The following is an 18,125-nucleotide window of genomic DNA, read 5'->3' as shown; positions in this document are numbered from 1 at the left end:
TTTGGTAAAATTTAAAGAACTAAAATGAGGAATTAAAATCATTTTTTATAGTGGATACCATTTCTTTTTGTTGGAGCCCATAGAAAGCTAAGAAACAGAATTTAACAGGACACCTCTAACAAGGACTTCATCACCTTCACCTTGTGCGACAGGCTCATTTCTCTGTTTTCTGCCTCTTTGTTACCTTACTTCCTTGTGCTAATTCACACATTCTAACTGTATTATACTACATTGACATCAGAATCCTTAAATCTTATCTAGAATAAGACATTAAGTAAGAACCAACCAAGCAAATAAATCTTGCCGCATCTGTTAGCTTTTTTTTTATTATGTTGTATTCAAGGGTGGACAAACAACTGTTCTCCATAGAGAAATCTGGAGTCTGTTATTTCCAAAAAGGCGACCTAAGTGTGCACAGTAATAGAGTGGTGTAGTGGTAAAGCTTTCTGACTGAAAACAACCTTAAATTCTCAGCTGATACATTGGAGGTGCTAGAGAAGAAATGTTCAGAATGAGACAATGCTTATTTGTTTTGAGAGTGGCCATTTGATTGTAACACATTTTAAAAGAAGCTTTTACATATACCATCAATAAATGTTTAAAACATGTACTTTATCACTTAAAGACAGATTCTCTTTCAAATGTAATTCTCACTATCTTTTATTGTGCCCTGGTTTGGGACAGAGTTTTGGATTATTTTCAGAAGTGAGAGACAGGGACAGGGCCTTGTGGAACAGATTCTAGTAACGAGTATTGTTAATTGTTAAATTTGTCATAGTTATATTTTGTTTGCACTATATGCAATACATGGATTGACTTCATCTTGGGTCTATTATTGGTTAATTTTGTTAGCCTAAACCTGTTACTTAAATTGGAACCCTACTAGAACCAATGGATGATATAAATATGCAGTTTGGCTCATTGATAGGTTTTCAGTGAAGTAAGGATGTGTTTGGGTCTCAGAACATCTTCCTGTCTGCTTAAGCTCAAGTCTCAAGGAAAATTTTCTTTTCCTTGTCTAGTTCTGGATTGAAAACACAAAAGATCTTAAAATACTCATATTACCATCACCAAGTTTTCAAGGACTTTTTTGTATCAGAATATCCAGAACAAGAATTTAAGTAAACACAGGTAGTATGTTATACCATGCTAATAAACAGATGTAATTGAGTAGAATTTATTTTCTTCTTTCAGTTCTGTCTGGAGGACCTTTGCCTCAAGGGCATGAATTTGAGCTGTATGAAGTTAGGTTTCACTGGGGAAGAGAAAACCAGCGTGGTTCTGAGCACACCGTTAATTTCAAAGCTTTTCCCATGGAGGTAAGAATAAGAACTGTCTTGTAAAAATCTTGGTGCTTGGTAAAGAAGTCTACAAATTCCTGAAAACAGTTGATTTAAAAGGGGATGCATAATTCTGGGGCTTTATCAGTTCATATAAGATGAACACAAGAGCATAGTGAAATGTTAATAAGCTTGGGCCAGCAGATGCGGTTTTCTCCCTACTTCCTGGCGTTGGACCGTGCAGGTAAGCGATGGGTCATAATGGTGTTCCACACATTTTCTTCTCTTCTTATTCGCTTATATGAACTGTACAGAAGAAATTCATTGCGATACTTTCATGCATTTCTGTAATATTGTTTGATCAGATTGCTCTGGTCTATGTTACTCTGTTACTCTTTCTTATCCTCCCCGCCCCCACCCCCCATGATCTACACTTGTAAGTCTCACCTGGGATCATTCCTTTCTGTTGCCTCTGCAAATTGGGTGTAGGTCACTTCTCAGATGCTACAAGTAGGTGATGAGCTGGAGACAACTGCAGCAAAAGCTCTGCAGTAGTTACAAAGTCTAGTTCAGTCCACTTGATAGCTTAGTCACCGAGGACAAGGACTCCGAGAATGAGCAGAGAGGGAATCCTAGAAAATGCTAATACCTTCTTAGTGAATTCTCGCATTTTCTCACTAGCTAGAGTGTCCTATCACCCATGGGGACTCTTCTGCTTTCTGACCTCCTGGTATACATGCTGGGTCTTCTGTGTCGTCAGCTGTGCTTTCTTGCTGCCTGTGCTGCTCAGGATGGAGGGCTCCCTTTCATTGTCCTGTCGATTCCCTTCCCTTAGCAGCTGCCTGGCACATCCTAGACAGATATGCCATGCCGGTGAAGTTGAGGGGATCTCCCAGATGGGCCAGGCTTGGGTTGTAGTTCTTTCTATAAGGAGCCTCAATTTCCCCCAGGATACAGTTATTCTCTGGCATGTGAATGTATGTTTTTCCTTTCTATTCCCTCCCTCTCACTCTCCCCCCTTTTCTTCTACCCATTCATCTATTCACTTGTGTATTCTTCTCCTCTGGGTGATCTAATCCATTTTAAGCCTTTAGGTTTCAATATATCTGCTTGAGATGTTATCTCCACCCAGATTCATATAGAGTGTCTAGTAGATTTTCTGATGTGGGTTCCTGATAGACATGACAGATTAAGTACAACCTAGCTCTTAAAAAAGAGTCTGCATCTAGGGGTGCTGGAATGCTAGTCTTTCTTCTCTACCATTTCCAGCTGTATACATGCTTAACACCAAATGGAGATTTGCTCATGGCCAGATACGTCATCTACTATCCATCTACTACCAACTCAGTGGTGGGAAATCCCTACCATATGATTTTATATACATGAGATGTATAATTTAAAAGATTAAGTTGAGTATTTCTTAGCATTACCTTAACTAGAATTTAAAAAATCCTTTTGGAAGGTAAAGTTATCTATTTCAATAAAGGAAAAGACCTGAGCTTTAAAAGTGAAATGTGAAATGTTTTAAGGCTTGAGGGGAAAATCCTGAATTCTGGTATGTTTGAGAAGGTTTGAGGAATGTGGTTGTGATAATAGTAGAGCACAGAGATTCTCAAAGGCCTCGTTGGGGAAGATCTTCACGTGTTTCCCTTTTCCTTGAAGCTTTTGCTTTTTTAAAAAAAGACTTTTTATTAGCATATATTATTTGAACAAAGGGGTTTCATTGTGACATTTCCATACATATTTTCATGAAGTGTGGAAATGTATATTGAACTTAGGGCCTCGTGCTTGCTGGGCTAGCGCTCTGCCATTTGAGCCACTCCCTCAGCTGCCTAGAGTTTGTTTTGTTTTGTTTTTAATGCCTAAATGCATCCTCTGATTTCTACTGCCTTAAAACAATTCTATGTCATCTCCAGCTCCTGTCCTGGCCTCAGCAAACCTGAGGAGGAAAAGCTCACAACTAAACACATAAGCAAAGAGAACACAAAACAAAGTAGTCCAAAACAGTGGGAGTAGCTAGCCACCTAGGGAAGGGTGAGAGGATTCCCAGACAAACCCTGCCTGCCCTCTTCTTTGGACCACATCTTTTTTTAAATAAAATTTATTTTGACTGTAAAGGTGATGTCCAGAGGGGTTACAGTTACATAGGTCAGGTATGAGTATGTTTCTTTTTGAACAGTGGACTTGATTCATCATTTGATCTTCAACAGGCCTTAGAGCATGCTCTAGTAATCATAGGCTTGGGGTGAGATGGACATAATTGGGCAGGCAAGGCGTTCTAGGTGGGGTACCACCACGAGCTTTGCTCGTGGCCTACTGTTTATAGTTCGGGGGAAGATTAATTTGATTATGGAGCCAGTGATCTGTGTTCTCTCTCAGTGTAGTCAGGATTTCTGGACCAAATGTTCCAACAGGTCTGGGTACGCGGTGGTGTTTGCTCTGTGCTGGTCCATTAAGTACAGGTAATGGATTGTTTTCAGTGAAGATTAAATGATAGCAGTTAAGGCTTTGTTTCTGCAGAAATATTTATATTTAAAACAATTGAATTAATGGATTGTATTTTTTCCAAACTAGATAGGGAGTAATATTTGTATTCTTTGCAATCTCAGATTATCCTTGATGTAATCCCAGACAAAATGCTCACCTAGGTGACCTGGCTCTTGTTTAAGGCTATATTCTGTTGTATAAATAAATGTGGTGAGTATACAGAACCAGAGAGAGATGCCTGTGTGGCAGTTTTTTTAAATAAGGACTCTGAGGGTCCTTGGGTGTGGTGACTAGCGAGAGTCCACATGGAAGGGCATTACAGAAGCAGTAATGTGTTGACAAATGCAGTGTTGCTGGCCCCCTGGTTCTGAACAGCCACTAAGATCACCCGAAATGCAAGGATGTGGGCAACAAGACGGCGGGGAGCGAGGGCACCGGTTTCCCTTTTGAATACATTGTTTATTTTAATATATTTATTACTTAAGAATCCTGCTCATATTTTACAGCTTAAGACCAATTTTAATGTCACAGTTACCTCCATGCATCAATTCCCTTCTTGGTTTCATTAAAATTATGTCTGGCTTGTTAAACAAATATAGTAAACAAAATTTTACCATGCTGTTACCTGCAGTATGTAGCTTTTTATAAACCTCTGTGAACATTGGGAGACTTGGACATTTTATGATTACTGCAAGTATAATAATAACATACTGAATATATATTTTTTACATTTTTTCTCCTAAGCTACAATTAAATTTTATTTAGGATTAACCAATAGATATATGTGAGGTATTTTTCCAAACCCTATTTCCTGATCGAAGGGCTTTAAACTGAAATCTCTCATCTTTAGTTGTATTCTGGTCCCACTCAGAAATGAGATGTTTAGGCCTTATATATTTATTCTTTTGCACGTTCTGCCGAGACCAACATTTTATTTTATTCATTTTATTATGTTTAAAGAGTTACGAACAAGGCAACAAACAGTACAAGAAATGTATCCAATGCCCAACGTATGATACTGTAACCTCTCTGTACATCAGTTTGATAATAAAAATTTGAGAAAAAAAAAGAGTTATGAAGGGGTTTCAATATAATCTATCAGTTGGTAAATAATGCAACTTGATCCTTCTCCCCCCTTTTGTCATTCTCCTCCATCTCTCCCAACTCCACTGGAGTCTCCACCAGCACCGCTTCCAAAGTTGACACGGCAGATTTTGACTTCCACCTCTGTCACCTGCAGCTCCTTCTCTAAGCAAGGTGGATAAAGCATACCTTTTGTATTTTCTCTTACTGAGATTTTTCAGTTTTCAGAAACACACTTCTACAGTTAGCTGACATGCCTGATCATGTTTGAACAGCTGAGTTCTGTTACAGAGAGGTCAGGTATCTGTCTAAATATCAGTGCCTTAGCAAGGGACAAATAATTGTGTTGCGTTTTCTTTTCTGTTAGTCCTAGACGCACCATGTATGCTCATACATTAAATATACTCTTATAAATGCGTGGTTCATATTTGCCAGGTAGAAATCCTTGATTTGAGGGTATTTTGCATTATTATTATTTAATCAAGACCTTAACAGGAGCAGAAGGTTGTTGATTTCAGACTTTAAGATCCACTAAAATTCTTGTGTAGTTGTTCTTCTGTGTCTATGGAAGCCTTTTGTTTCCTCGGAACACTGTGAACATCTTGGCCCGTGAATTGCAGTTTTATGGGCTGTGCCATTGTTCTAACACATTTCTGCTCTGTGCACTCACCTCTCTACAAGGATTGTATCACATCCCCATTAATTATTATTCTATGCCTGGAGCTTCTGGATATTTAGGCTTAAGCTTCACATCATAATTTCACTGTATTTGTTTGTGGACAAGCTATAGAAACTGTCAATTCTTTGATGCTTCAAAACAGCCAAACTCTGTGATCTGTGATAGTTTTTGGCAAATTATGGCCCATCTTTATACATGAAGAGTTAATATTCTAATGATTCTTAGGCATTTACGTTTTATGCCGGATCAATAAAATTGAAAAAGACACGTGATGAGGAGACCAACACATAAGCATTGTCTCATTCTCTGCCACTCCTATCATTTGATAAAGAATAGGTCTTTACTTGCCAAATGGAGAAAGGATATGGTCTCAGAATAAGCCACTGACCTTTACAAATTGAATAGATTAAGTTACATTATTTCTATTTTTCTCTCACTGCAGGTGCATGAAACTTTGTCAGGGTTGGACACCGTTCTGGCCCACAGACCAGCAGAGAGCATGTATGGTCATGACTTTCTTGCCTTCTTGGCCTAAAAGTCCGTGACTTATAGTGTATTGCACAGCGAGAGGTCCAGTTCTCTTGTAGGGCAGACCCTTATCTTTGTTTATATTGCATCTAAAAAGCTGTTTGCTCTCTATATTCTGAAAGGGCTTTGCAATAAACTACCAACATATAAGCTTTTCTGGGAGGTTTAGTGGATTAGGTACATAGAAGAGGAAAAGCAGCTCATTGTGCAGTGCAGGATTCTTTCATTATGAACAGTCCAGGCTTTGGTTCCAAGACAGGCCAATGATAATGTTATGAAGACCATATATCATCATATAATTGTAATCCTAAATACTACAATTGTTCCTTTTCTCCTTAGCACTGGTCCAAAGTGTGCACTTTTCCAAATACCCTATACTTCTTCCTTCTTTTCAGGCAAGTGGAAGAGACTACCATGAGGCGTCTTCTTGGTAAAATGATCGTTTTCTTATTTACCTGAGAGTACACATTGGCTCATTGTTTTGGTGAGTGTGTGCTGGAGTTTGAGCTAAGGTCCTGGATGTTGTCTCTGAGCTTCTTTTGCTTAAGGCTAGGGTTCTACCTCTTGAGGCTCAGCTCCATTTCCAGCTTGTTGGTAGTTTATTGAAGATAAGAGTCATATAGACTTTCCTGCTCAGGCTGGCTTCGAACCATGATCTTCAAATCTCAGCCTCCTAAGTAACTAAAATTACCTACAGTCATGAGCCACTGGCACCTGTCTGATTCTTACTTACTTCTTTTAGTGCTCAGAAGAAATCCTAGAGTTTTATTGGACAATAGTGAAATTATTATTGCAAATCTCTTCTATGAGAGACTTCCATTGACTTTCTAAGAAAATGTTATGTGAGAACTTTATAAGTCAGAATATGAGTCAGAGAATTAAATAGGTAATATATATGATGAAAAGATTTTAGGGTTAAAAGGAACATTTGAGATCACCTAATCCAAATGCCTATTTAACGCAGAGAAATCTTAGGAACTGAAAGATGAAACATCATGGAACAAGTTGAAGGAAACCATAATATATGACCAGATAAAGAAAGTTGTGGAAGGGTAGTTAATTATCCCATTTAAGAAAGTGTTATTTTCTCCTGCTGTTCTTTCTGCTAGTGGTTCTGATGGATACAGATAACATAATGGGCTATCCTTGCTGCCCGTGGTCCCTGCAGCTACCTCAAATGCAGAATGTGTGTATAGGAAATGGGCCTTGCCTAGGAGGTGGGAGTGAAGTTATGGCCCTGTGCCCTTGTCATACAGTCTGTAAAGGCACGGGGGTTTTAGGAAGCACGAATCACACAGATAAGCAGAGAGCATGAATGGACACCTTGTTGCCCCTTGGGAACTAAGGATACTTAGTGGACTGTGATTCCATCTACTTTGCCCATTTTCTAATCCAGATCTGGCTAAGAATGCCAGTTATAATCAGGTTCCTTCCCTTTGCTCCTTCAGAAATAGCACAAGAACCAACTTCTCCCTACTTTCCAAAGTCAGTTCTTACTAGAAAAATCACCTCTAGTTTGAGATTTTATTTGTGCCTGTAGTGAATACTCTGAACCGAATTTTCTTTGGAGGAGAAAAAGGAATTTGTCATTCAGAAGACCTAACATTGTTGCTAAAAGAGAGGATTTGCAATGTGAATGTTGAACTTCCCTGAGGAGTTTTAGTATTTTTACCCGAAAAAGGGACACCTTTTCTCTCAACATAATAATGGCTGTGGTTATTACTGTGTGGTTCCCTGGAATCTTCTCACAGTGCTAGCCGATTGTGACTGAGCCTCACAGCTGAAGAGATGAAGGAACAAGAACCCCATGCTCTGCTCTCTCCATCGCTTTTAGTTGTGGAAACTACTTCTCATCCTGGCAAAAAACCAGAAACAATAAAACACACAAACTTTTATGATTCCTGAATTCTAATGCACACCTGTACTTTTACTCCATAAAAGTCATGATCCCTGCTGTCGTTCATCATGTTTATTTTTTTATTTATTAAAATATATTTTATGTAGAACCTTAACAGTTGACTCACTAGAAGATAAATCATTATATTGGGCAAACAGAAATGTACTTTCACTTGTCTTGACATGATAGGGCAACCTGCCACTCCTACCCAGAAAGAGAAGCCTATCAGGCTGATCTGAACTTTGGGTAGTCACTTTGAACTTACCTTTGCTTTTTTTTTGTATTCTGTAAGCATTTCCTTACTAGATCATTCTTGGTCATTATTTCAAAATATACAGAAGATTGTTTGGGAAAACTAAATTTGGAAGAAACAGTTATAGCTGAGGTTTGAAGGCAAATTTGTAGAAGAATTAAAAATTAATAACTTCATGTTGAATTGGAAGCCCTGTGTACAAGGAAAGATACTAACAAATAAACTAAAAGACGTAAAAGTCACTGTATTGAAATGTTATGCAATTAATGTTTGAGTTGTTATAGCTTTGGGGTTTAGTGTATTATATTCCACAGTAAGATTTTGATAGTAAACATTCTTTTGAATATACAGTCTAACTGGCTATTTTTTATTTATTGCTTGCCTTTCACATGACTGTTACTCATCCCCAATAAAGCTTGTTTTACTTTTCTGTAATGTGTTAGTATATATTAATTGTACAAAGAAGATTCACAGCTGGGCATGGATGGGTCACACCTGTAATGCTAGCTACTCAGGAAGCTGAGATCTGAGGATCTCAGTTCAAAGCTAGCCTGGGCAAGAGAGTCCATGAAACTCTTACCTCCAATTAGCCAGCAAAAAACAGGAAATGGAACTGTGGCTCAAAGTGGTAGAGCACTAGCCTTGAGTAGAAAAGGATTCAGAGATAGTGACTAGGTCCTGTGTTCAAACCCCACAACTGACAACACAAACCCAAAAAACAAATCACACACACACACACACACACACACACACACACACACACACACACACACAGAGAAGATTCACTTCACCGTGGTATTTCACAAATGCTTATACTTTTGTCAGAGTAACTCTTCTGCTGTTTTCTCATTCCCTGTCCCTCTTATCCTTTCAATTATTAAACAGCTTTCAGTGAATTTCCACATATAGTCTTCCTGTGAAGACAGTGTATTTTGATGTTATTTATTCTCCTTTCTGTTTTTCTCTCCCCATCCTCTTTCAATGCGCAAAGCCCAACAGTTAGTCATTTTCTGCATATATGTACGCACACATGCTTGTGTGTACGTATAGATGTATATCTCTGTGTGTAGGATATCTCTGAGATCTCTAGCCTCAAATGAGAGAAAATTTAATATCTGATAGCTTTTTTGAGCTTGGCTTATCTCATTCAACATGATGATCTCTAGTTCTGCTTATTTTCTTGCAAATGACACAATTTCATTTTCTTTATGACTGAGTAATATATGTACATTCTCTTTATCCAGTCATTAGTTGTTGGGTACTTTGATTCCACTATTCAATTCTTGTGGACAGAATAAGCGTGAGTCTGCAGTCCTCCCTCATGTATGTTGGTTTAAACTCTTGGATAAATGCTCAACAGTGATGTGGTGGGGTCATAAGGTAGTTTTCTATAGTGGTTGCATTAGTTTATAGTCTTACCAACACTGTATTAGGATTCCTGTCCCCTATGTGCTTACTAGCATTTGTTGCTTTTTAGCTTGGTAATGATTAGCATTGTGACTCAGAGTGTGTTGGTATCTTAGTGTAGTTTTGATTTCACATTTCCTTTATGGCTAAGGCTATGCATACTTCTTCTTCTGAGAACTGTATATTCAGTTTGCTTACTCATTTATTAATTGGGCTAGTCCTTCTTTTTATGTTCTTTTGACTGATATTAATAATTTATCTATTGAATAACTGGTGGACATTTACTCCCATTCTGTACATTATCCCTTGGTTCAGGCAAATGTTTCTTTTGATATTCAGGAACTTTTAAAGTTGATTCAGTCGGCTGGGGATATGACCTAGTGGCAAGAGTGCTTGACTCATATACATGAAGCCCTGGGTTCGATTCTCCAGCACCACATATACAGAAAATGGCCAGAAGTGGCACTGTGGCTCAAGTGGTGGAGTGCTAGCCTTGAGCAAAAAGAAGCCAGGGACAGTGCTCAGGCCCTGAGTCCAAGCCCCAGGACTGGCCAAAAAAAAAAAAAAAGTTGATGCAGTCAACGTAGTTGACAGTGATTATTCTGGACAATGGAGGTTATATTCAGAAAAAAAAATTACTTGTGGTTATGTCTTCTAGAGTTTTCTCCATGTTTTCCTGTAGTAATTGGAAAGTTTCAGATCTTACATTAAGATCTTTTTGTTTCTTGTTATATGGGGTACGAGATAATTTAACTGAGGTTTTGTCTCCTGTATGCAGATAAACATTTTTTTATTTTTAATTTTTTTCAAATTTTTATTATCAAACTGATGTACAGAGAGGTTACAGTTTCATACGTTAGGCACTGGATACATTTCTTGTACTGTTTGTTACCTTGTCCCTCATACCCCCCTCCCCCCTCCCCCTTACCCTTTTCCCCCCTGAGGTGTTCAGTTCACTTACACCAAACAGTTTTGCAAGTATTGCTTTTGTAGTCGTTTGTCTTTTTTTACCCTGTGTCTCTCAATTTTGGTATTCCCTTTCAATTTCCTAGTTCCAATACCAGTATACACGGTTTCCAATATACTCAGATAAGATTACAGAGATAGTGTAGGTACAACCACAGGAAGGTGATACAAGAACATCAGCAATAATAGAAGCTACAGATACACATGGGACTTTGAAAGTAGTTACAACTGTGATATAACAATTGTCTCCATAACATGGAGTTCATTTCACTTAGCATCATCTTAGGTGTTCATAAGGGTATAGCTATTGGGCCTTGTGATGCTCTGCTATGGCTTGCCTAAACCTGTACTAATTATTCTCAATAAGGGAGACCATAGAATCCATGTTTCTTTGGTTCTGGCTCACTTCACTTAGTATAATTTTTTCCAAGTCCTTCCATTTCCTTACAAATGGGACAATGTCATTCTTTCTGATAGAGGCATAAAATTCCATTGTGTATATGTACCACATTTTCCTGATCCATTCGTCTACTGAGGGGCATCTGGGTTGGTTCCAGATTCTCGCTATGACAAATGGTGCTGCGATGAACATTGTTGTGCTGGTGGCATTACTGTGATTTTGTTTGTGGTCTTTTGGATAGATACCCAAAAGTGGGGCTGCTGGGTCATAGGGGAGTTCTATATTTAGCCTTCTGAGGAATCTCCATACTGCTTGCCAGAGTGGCTGAACCAGTTTACATTCCCAAACAAAACCGCAAAGAACCAATAGCCCCCTCATCAAGTGGGCTAAAGACTTACAAAGACACTTCTCTGATGAGGAAATGAGAATGGCCAGGAGATATATGAAAAAAATGCTCTATATCACTGGCCATAAAAGAAATGCAAATCAAAACAACATTGAGATTCCATCTCACCCCAGTGAGAATGTCATATATCAAGAAAACTAACAATAACAATTGTTGGAGGGGATGTGGCCAAAAGGGAACCCTACTTCATTGTTGGTGGGAATGTAAAAACAGATAAACGTTTTTACCAGCAGCATTTGTGGGAGAGGCTCTCTTTAGTATGTTTTCGGATCCTTTCAAAAATTAGGTACCTATAGCTATTTCTGAATCATGTATTCTGTTTCATTGATCTTTGTATCTGTTTTTATGCCAGTAAAATTATATTTTGTTTACTGTGGCTCTGAAGTATAATTTGTAGTATGAGACTTCTAGCATTGCTGCTTTTATTAGAATCATTTTGCTGCTTACCTTTTTTATTCTTCCATGTGTATTTTAAGATTGATCATTCTATTTCCATGAAGATTATCATTGGGAGTTTGGAGGGAATTGCATTGAATTTGTAGATTGTTTCAGTAGTATTCTCATTTCACAGTACTAATTCTGTCTATCCATGTCTACTATCAGGCCATGAATATGGGATCTTTCTATCATCTGACATCTTCATTTCATTTCTATAGTTTCATAGTTTTCATTGTATAATCATTTCACTTCCTTAATTAAGTTTATGACTGCACATTTTGCTTTTTGTTGTCTTTAGGTTATTGCAAATAAAATTACTATTTTTCTAATTTCTTTCTCATCCTGTTTATCATATATATATATATATATATATATATATATACAATTTTTGTGTGTTGTGCTGCTATCTTGCTATTTTAGTCATATCTTTAAAATGTTTTTGGTGGAATCCATGTGGTCTTTTAAATATAGGATGGTATCCTCTACAATAAGAATAATTTAACTTCTTTATCCCTTTTTATTTCTTTGCTGTATTATTCTGGCTAGGCTTTCCAGTACTGTGTTGAATAAGAGTGGGGAAAGGGACACCTCTTTTTTTTTTATTTTTTAACTTTTTCTTGTCAAAGTAATGTACCGAAGGGTGACACCTGTGTTTTGTTTCTGACTTGAGAGGAAATAGTTTGTTTCCTTCTTTTAGTAGCATGTTGGCTATAGATTTGTCATTTAAATAGCCTACATTATTTCGAGGTACATTTTTAAAAATTTCTAGCTTCTTAAAAGCTTTTATTAAAATAAAACTACATTAAATTTTGTGAAAGGCTTTTTTGGTATCGATGTGATTTTGTCTTTGATTCTGTTCAGTGCTAACTACACTTAATTATTTATATATGTTAAACTATCTTTGCATCCTTGGGATGAAATCAACTTGATTATAGTGTATGATCTTATACTGAGAACTTTTTATTTTTTTGTTTGTGTTCATCCAGGAGACTTGTTATTTATTTATTTAACCTTTGTTGTGTTTTGGAGTGAGTATAATTTCAAGCTCATTCAATATTTTATTGAATTCCTTTTCTTTTCGAGGAAAGAAATTGAGGCGTTATTTCTTAAACATCTGATAGAACTTGGTAGTGAATCCATTGGGGATTGCGATTTTCTGACTATTTTTCCTACTTATTTTGGTCAGATTAGGGATTTATCAGTCTTACTTACTTTTTCTAGGAACTAACTTCCTGTTTTATTGATTTCTATGTGCAGTTCTTTTAGTCTCCAGTTCCTTAATGTCTGTCTTGATCTTTATTATTTATTTCCATCTGCTACTTTTTTTTTTTCTGTGAGATTGAGGTGCATCCTTGAGATTTCTATTTTTTCACATAGGCTCTTAGAGCTAGTAACTTTCTTTTTAGCATTATCTATGCCATATCCAAGGATTTTGATAGATTCTTTAATTTTCCTTAGATTCCAGTCATTTTCTAATTGTCCTCACCTTGTTTCTTTAATGACTCACGTGTCCATTGACTAATGTGTTATTCATTCTCCATATGTTTGAATGTTTTCTGAAGTTCCTCTGCTGTTGAATTCTAGTTTAATTTCATTATTGTCAGCCAGAACACAGGTAATCACTTTAGTATTCTTTTTTGCTAAGATTTGCCTTATGTTCTAAAATATAATTAGGTATATATTTAAGAGGTAATTCTATTGGCTATAGATAAGAATATATATTGTGCAGCTTCTAGATCAAGTACTCTGTCTATGTCTGTTAAATCCACTGACTTAGTGGTCATGAGTTCCTTTAGCTTTATTTATTGTGGAAGATTTTCACTTCTTCAATTATGAAGAATTTTTGTTTGGCATGCTAATCTAGGATAGCTAGACAATTATCTTTCAGGACTTGGATTATGTCATTCCTTTCCTTTCAGTTCTTAGGATTTATGTTCAGAAATACACTATTATTGTGAGGGCCTTCCCTTTATATGTGATTCATCACCTCCCCCTTTCCCCTTTAACCATCCAGAGTTTTGTTCTGTATCTGTAGTATTTTAACTATAATACATTTATACTTAATTCCCATTTAATATCTGATCTTGCCAGCTTAGTATTCTGTGAGTGCCACAGACTGTGATACCTTGATGATCCTCATTCTCAGGCTTGGGAAGTTTTCTGCTACTCTTTTATTGACTATGTTATCCTGCCTTTAGTTTGTACCTGATCTATACCCAGGACTGGTAGGTTTTGGTTTTCTTTGTTCCTGGTGCCTGTACTGGGGCTTGAACTCAGGGTCTCATGCACCTGCACGAAGCTTTTATATACCACTTTAGCCACACTTCCTTTTCTGTCTCTTTGGTGGTTAATTAGAGGTAAGAGTCTCACAGATTTTTCTGCTTTGGCTGTCTGTGAACCATAATCCTCAGATCTCAGATCTTCTGAGTCGCTAAGATTACATATGTGAACCACCAATGCCTAACTAGATTTGATTTTTTGATAGTGTCCCAAAGGTCTTGGGTATTCGTTTCTTGTTTCTTTAGTAGTTTCCCTTTGTCATTGACTCATCTAATTCCTGTAGTTTATCTTCAGTCTCTTATACTTTATTTTCAGCTTGTATCATTCTCCTAGCAAATCTTTCAGTGTAGCTTTTTATTTGTGTTCTAGAGTTGTTTTTTAAATTTCCAAAATATCAGTTTGATTCCTTCCCAAAATTACTGCATCTTTTTGAATTCCTCTTTCTGATCTTGTATTGTCTTCCTTATTCAAATGGAATTCAGTTGACTGTTTATTTGTATCTTCTTTGGTTTCAGTCAGGTTCTTATTCCATTTCTTCTTTAATTTCATTGATCACTGTTGTCATTGATACTTTGAGTTAATTATCTGAGATTTTATCTGATTCATGTTTATCCAATTGCTTTGTTGTAGGATTGTTGGCATCTGATGGAGATGTGTTTTCCTGTGATGAGTATTTCTTCATTGAAATTTATTTATTAGAGGGTTTACTGTAACATTTCATTTGGGCATTTCCATTGTTTAAGTATGACTGGGTACTGGCAAGTTTGTTTTTTTCTGTCGTGTGTGTGTGTGTGTGTGTGTGTGTGTGTGAGATACATATGCTTGAAAGAACTTTGGAGGGGGATTTAGTATATCAGGCAAAGCTTTGGCCACCATGTTCAAAAAGTTGGGTTCCGTTTTCCATTCCATTGAGTTTGGTATGCTCAGCACCATGCTTTTTCTTTTACCAGGCTTTGTGTCTTTGTATGCTGGAGCCTCCTCCTGGTCCTACAAGCATTCCTGGGTTGCCATTTCTAATCTCACATCCATCTATTCCTTCTTTGGTTTTTCTATCCATCCAAACATCCATAATCCCACCAGTAGACTGTTTCGAGAACCTACCATTTAGGCTCTTGACCAAGTGTTAAGGAGACACAATGAATGCAACAGACAACTCAGAACGTTTTGTACAGCAGGAGAGTCCAAACCACTCCTTCATTCTTCTGTCTTCTCCTCCTTTATTCTTAAATGGATGGTTCTTTAGGAAAGTATCCTGTTGTTTAACCAGTCTATCCAGTACGTAAATTCTGACTACTAGGAGCTAATTAATAATAGGAACATTTGAAGACATTTATTAGAAAGTGACTATTGTAGATGATTGCTAGTCACACAGAACATAAAGCAACTAGAATGTGAAATGTCGAAGCTCTGTAGTCTTGGTCATCCTCTTGGAAAATTTCCTCTAACTTCACTGTTTCTGTTTATAAAAGGGCAAGAACTTAACTCAGAGGTTGACAGAGTTAACCTTTCTGTATTTCCTATGATTGTGAAGCAGTTGGAGAGCATCAGAGTTTTATGCCAATGTTTTATGATGATAAAAATCTAGTGGAAATATCCTAAAGAAGGTGACAAAACTCTTTTTGTTGCTGCAAATAAGATATGCTGAAAGTGTGAAGGAGAAAAAGTGTTAAACCTTTATTTTCCTTTCTTTTAAGATTTCTCCTGTAGTGAAATATATTGACTTTTACAGTGTAATCAGTATGTCATTTCCCAGTTTATTTTTCCTGCCATCTTTTTTATTATAACTATTATACATGAATAAACAGGAGAATTTATGTTCCCAAGATTATTTGGTAATGAAAATGAAGTAAATATTGCTTCAAGAAGGATTATTGTGTAACAATATAAGACTTCTGGTTGAATCACAGTATGTTAAGAGTTGTTTAATAATCTTAGCTAATATAACAGCCATTTCAGTTTTTGCTTTTGTCTTTTGGTGTTTAAGAGGGACAGCTTAGGGCTGGGAATACGGCCTAGTGGTAGAGTGCTTGCCTCATATACAGGAAGCCCTGGGTTGATTCCCCAGCACCACATATATAGAGAATGGCCAGAAATGGTGCTGTGGCTCAAGTGGCGGAGTGCTAGCCTTGAGCAAAAAGAAGCCAGGGACAGTGCTCAGGCCTTGAGTTCAAGGCCCAGGACTGGCAAAAAAAAAAAAAAAAAAAAAAAGAGGGACAGCTTAGGGGCTAGAAGTATGGTTTGGCTCAGTGGCAGAGTACCCTGGGTACTCAAAGACCCTGGGTTCCATCTACAGCAGTGTAGAGAAAGAAAGAACATGGCACAAGGATGTTTTAAATTAACCGTGTTTTTGCTAATGCTTTGATGTGAGTGAATGCATTTTTTTTCTTAGTTTCATAGGGCTCCCTACAACGGAAATTCATTATAGTATCCCAACAGAGCAGATTTTATATTCTTACAGTAGGAAAGGGGCTTTTGGAGACATGATTCCATTTGGAGGCAGCCGGCTCTGGGGCTCTGAATTACAAGGCAGAGAAAGCTACGTTCTGATTCCAGTTTATGTATTTTTCCATCTGACCTTGGTACAGTTGTTTATCCTCTCTTCCTTCTTTGCTTCATAAGGAGAATGAAGTTGTACTTGTCCTTAGGAAGCAAAGGAGTTATAAACGTTAATTATGTGATGTTGGGAAGGATGTGCACTGAATTTCTTGAAACTGGTGGTAGAGAATGTTATCATTAAACAAAATGTGGTATTGACTTGAGATGCTTTCTGAAAGCATTTTTATTGACACAGGTAGCTATATTGCATTTAATGGTGTGACTTAAGACAATCATTATTCTGTTATTGTAGAAGCTTTGAAAAAATAGAAAAATAGGCTTTAAAATGGAAACAACAACTACAGAAGGAAGACATTTATTCTAAGACCCGACAAATGACAGGCAGACTTTTGTTTTTACTCACTGCTGTCTTTACTTGGCAACTCAAAGCTAGCTAGCTTAGGGAACTGGATTACATTCTGCAGGAAAGAGGTTACTCAATGAAACTCATTTACTTAGCTCCTGAGTTAATTAATATATTCCCTATGAACCATTCTTGGGAACTGTACATTGAGTTCTCTGGACAAATTAGGAAAGGAGATGTTATTAGAGTCCCTGGATAGCGACAAAAACATCACTTTCCCATGGCTAGAACTGCCTTGGAGCTAGAGCTGAGCATGAGAAAGGTAAGCCTCTGCCCCCTTGAGGCAGAGGTGCCGGTTACAGGCAATGGGGCCACCAGTATATCAAGGAGGATCCACTGGTATCCCTAAGAGATTAGATTGCAACAGAGGTTAAAAAAATAAACAAAAATAAAGAGGGAGGATTCATTGAAGGAATGGAGAAAAGGGCCAGCTTTGTTTAGGGAAAATCCCTCTTTGTAAAATCCCGGAACAGGGAAGAGACATTTCCTGTTAATTAGACTCACACTTTAAATTCTCCTGCTTGCTCTTCCAAACTCCGAGGCACTGACAGTAGCAAGAGACCACTCACATCTGGGAACAGGTGAAGGAAATCTCATTCCTTTTGACTGCAGAATGCTTTATCCTCACAACTGGGAGCCCTTCTTCTTGCCTGCTGTAGTGTACCTGAAACCGCCATACAATTTTCCCTGTTCTTAAAAGACTTTCGGGTGGGCTGGGCATGAGCAGGGATGTTCAGTCACCCAATGGTTTTTCTTTCTACTTTATTTATTAGGTGGACTTCCCTCCTCCCTCCCCTCTCCCACCCCAGTTTATCTTGTCAGCCTAAGCATAGTGTATGACTGATGGACTTTTCGCTCTGATCCAAGGCTAAAATCACTAATCCCTTTCTGAATTTAGGTTTTTTAGCACTGGAAATACTTTGCCTTTTAAAAACAAATATCACATATTCACCTTGGTTTAGAGAACACAGATTACAGATTTTTATCAGTGGGCGTTATTCCTAATTAACTTATCGGCGTCAATGTGCTTTGTTTACCCAGTTCCTTCCTGTTCTTGCTCTT

At 37.5% G+C, this 18,125-nt stretch overlaps 1 protein-coding gene across 1 annotated transcript in view; it reads left to right on the top strand.

The window, feature by feature from the left end:
• The window catches only part of Ca8 (carbonic anhydrase 8), an 83,653-nt gene that overhangs the window by 15,198 nt on the left and 50,330 nt on the right, over positions 1–18,125 (top strand). The window contains exon 3 of the mRNA XM_048358734.1: positions 1,195–1,319. Coding sequence (XP_048214691.1) covers positions 1,195–1,319 — 125 coding nt within the window. The remainder of the gene's footprint in view (positions 1–1,194; positions 1,320–18,125) is intronic.

Source organism: Perognathus longimembris, chromosome 12 (assembly GCF_023159225.1).
Source record: "Perognathus longimembris pacificus isolate PPM17 chromosome 12, ASM2315922v1, whole genome shotgun sequence".
NCBI lineage: Eukaryota > Metazoa > Chordata > Mammalia > Rodentia > Heteromyidae > Perognathus > Perognathus longimembris.
This window is presented reverse-complemented; position numbering and strand designations above follow the sequence as displayed.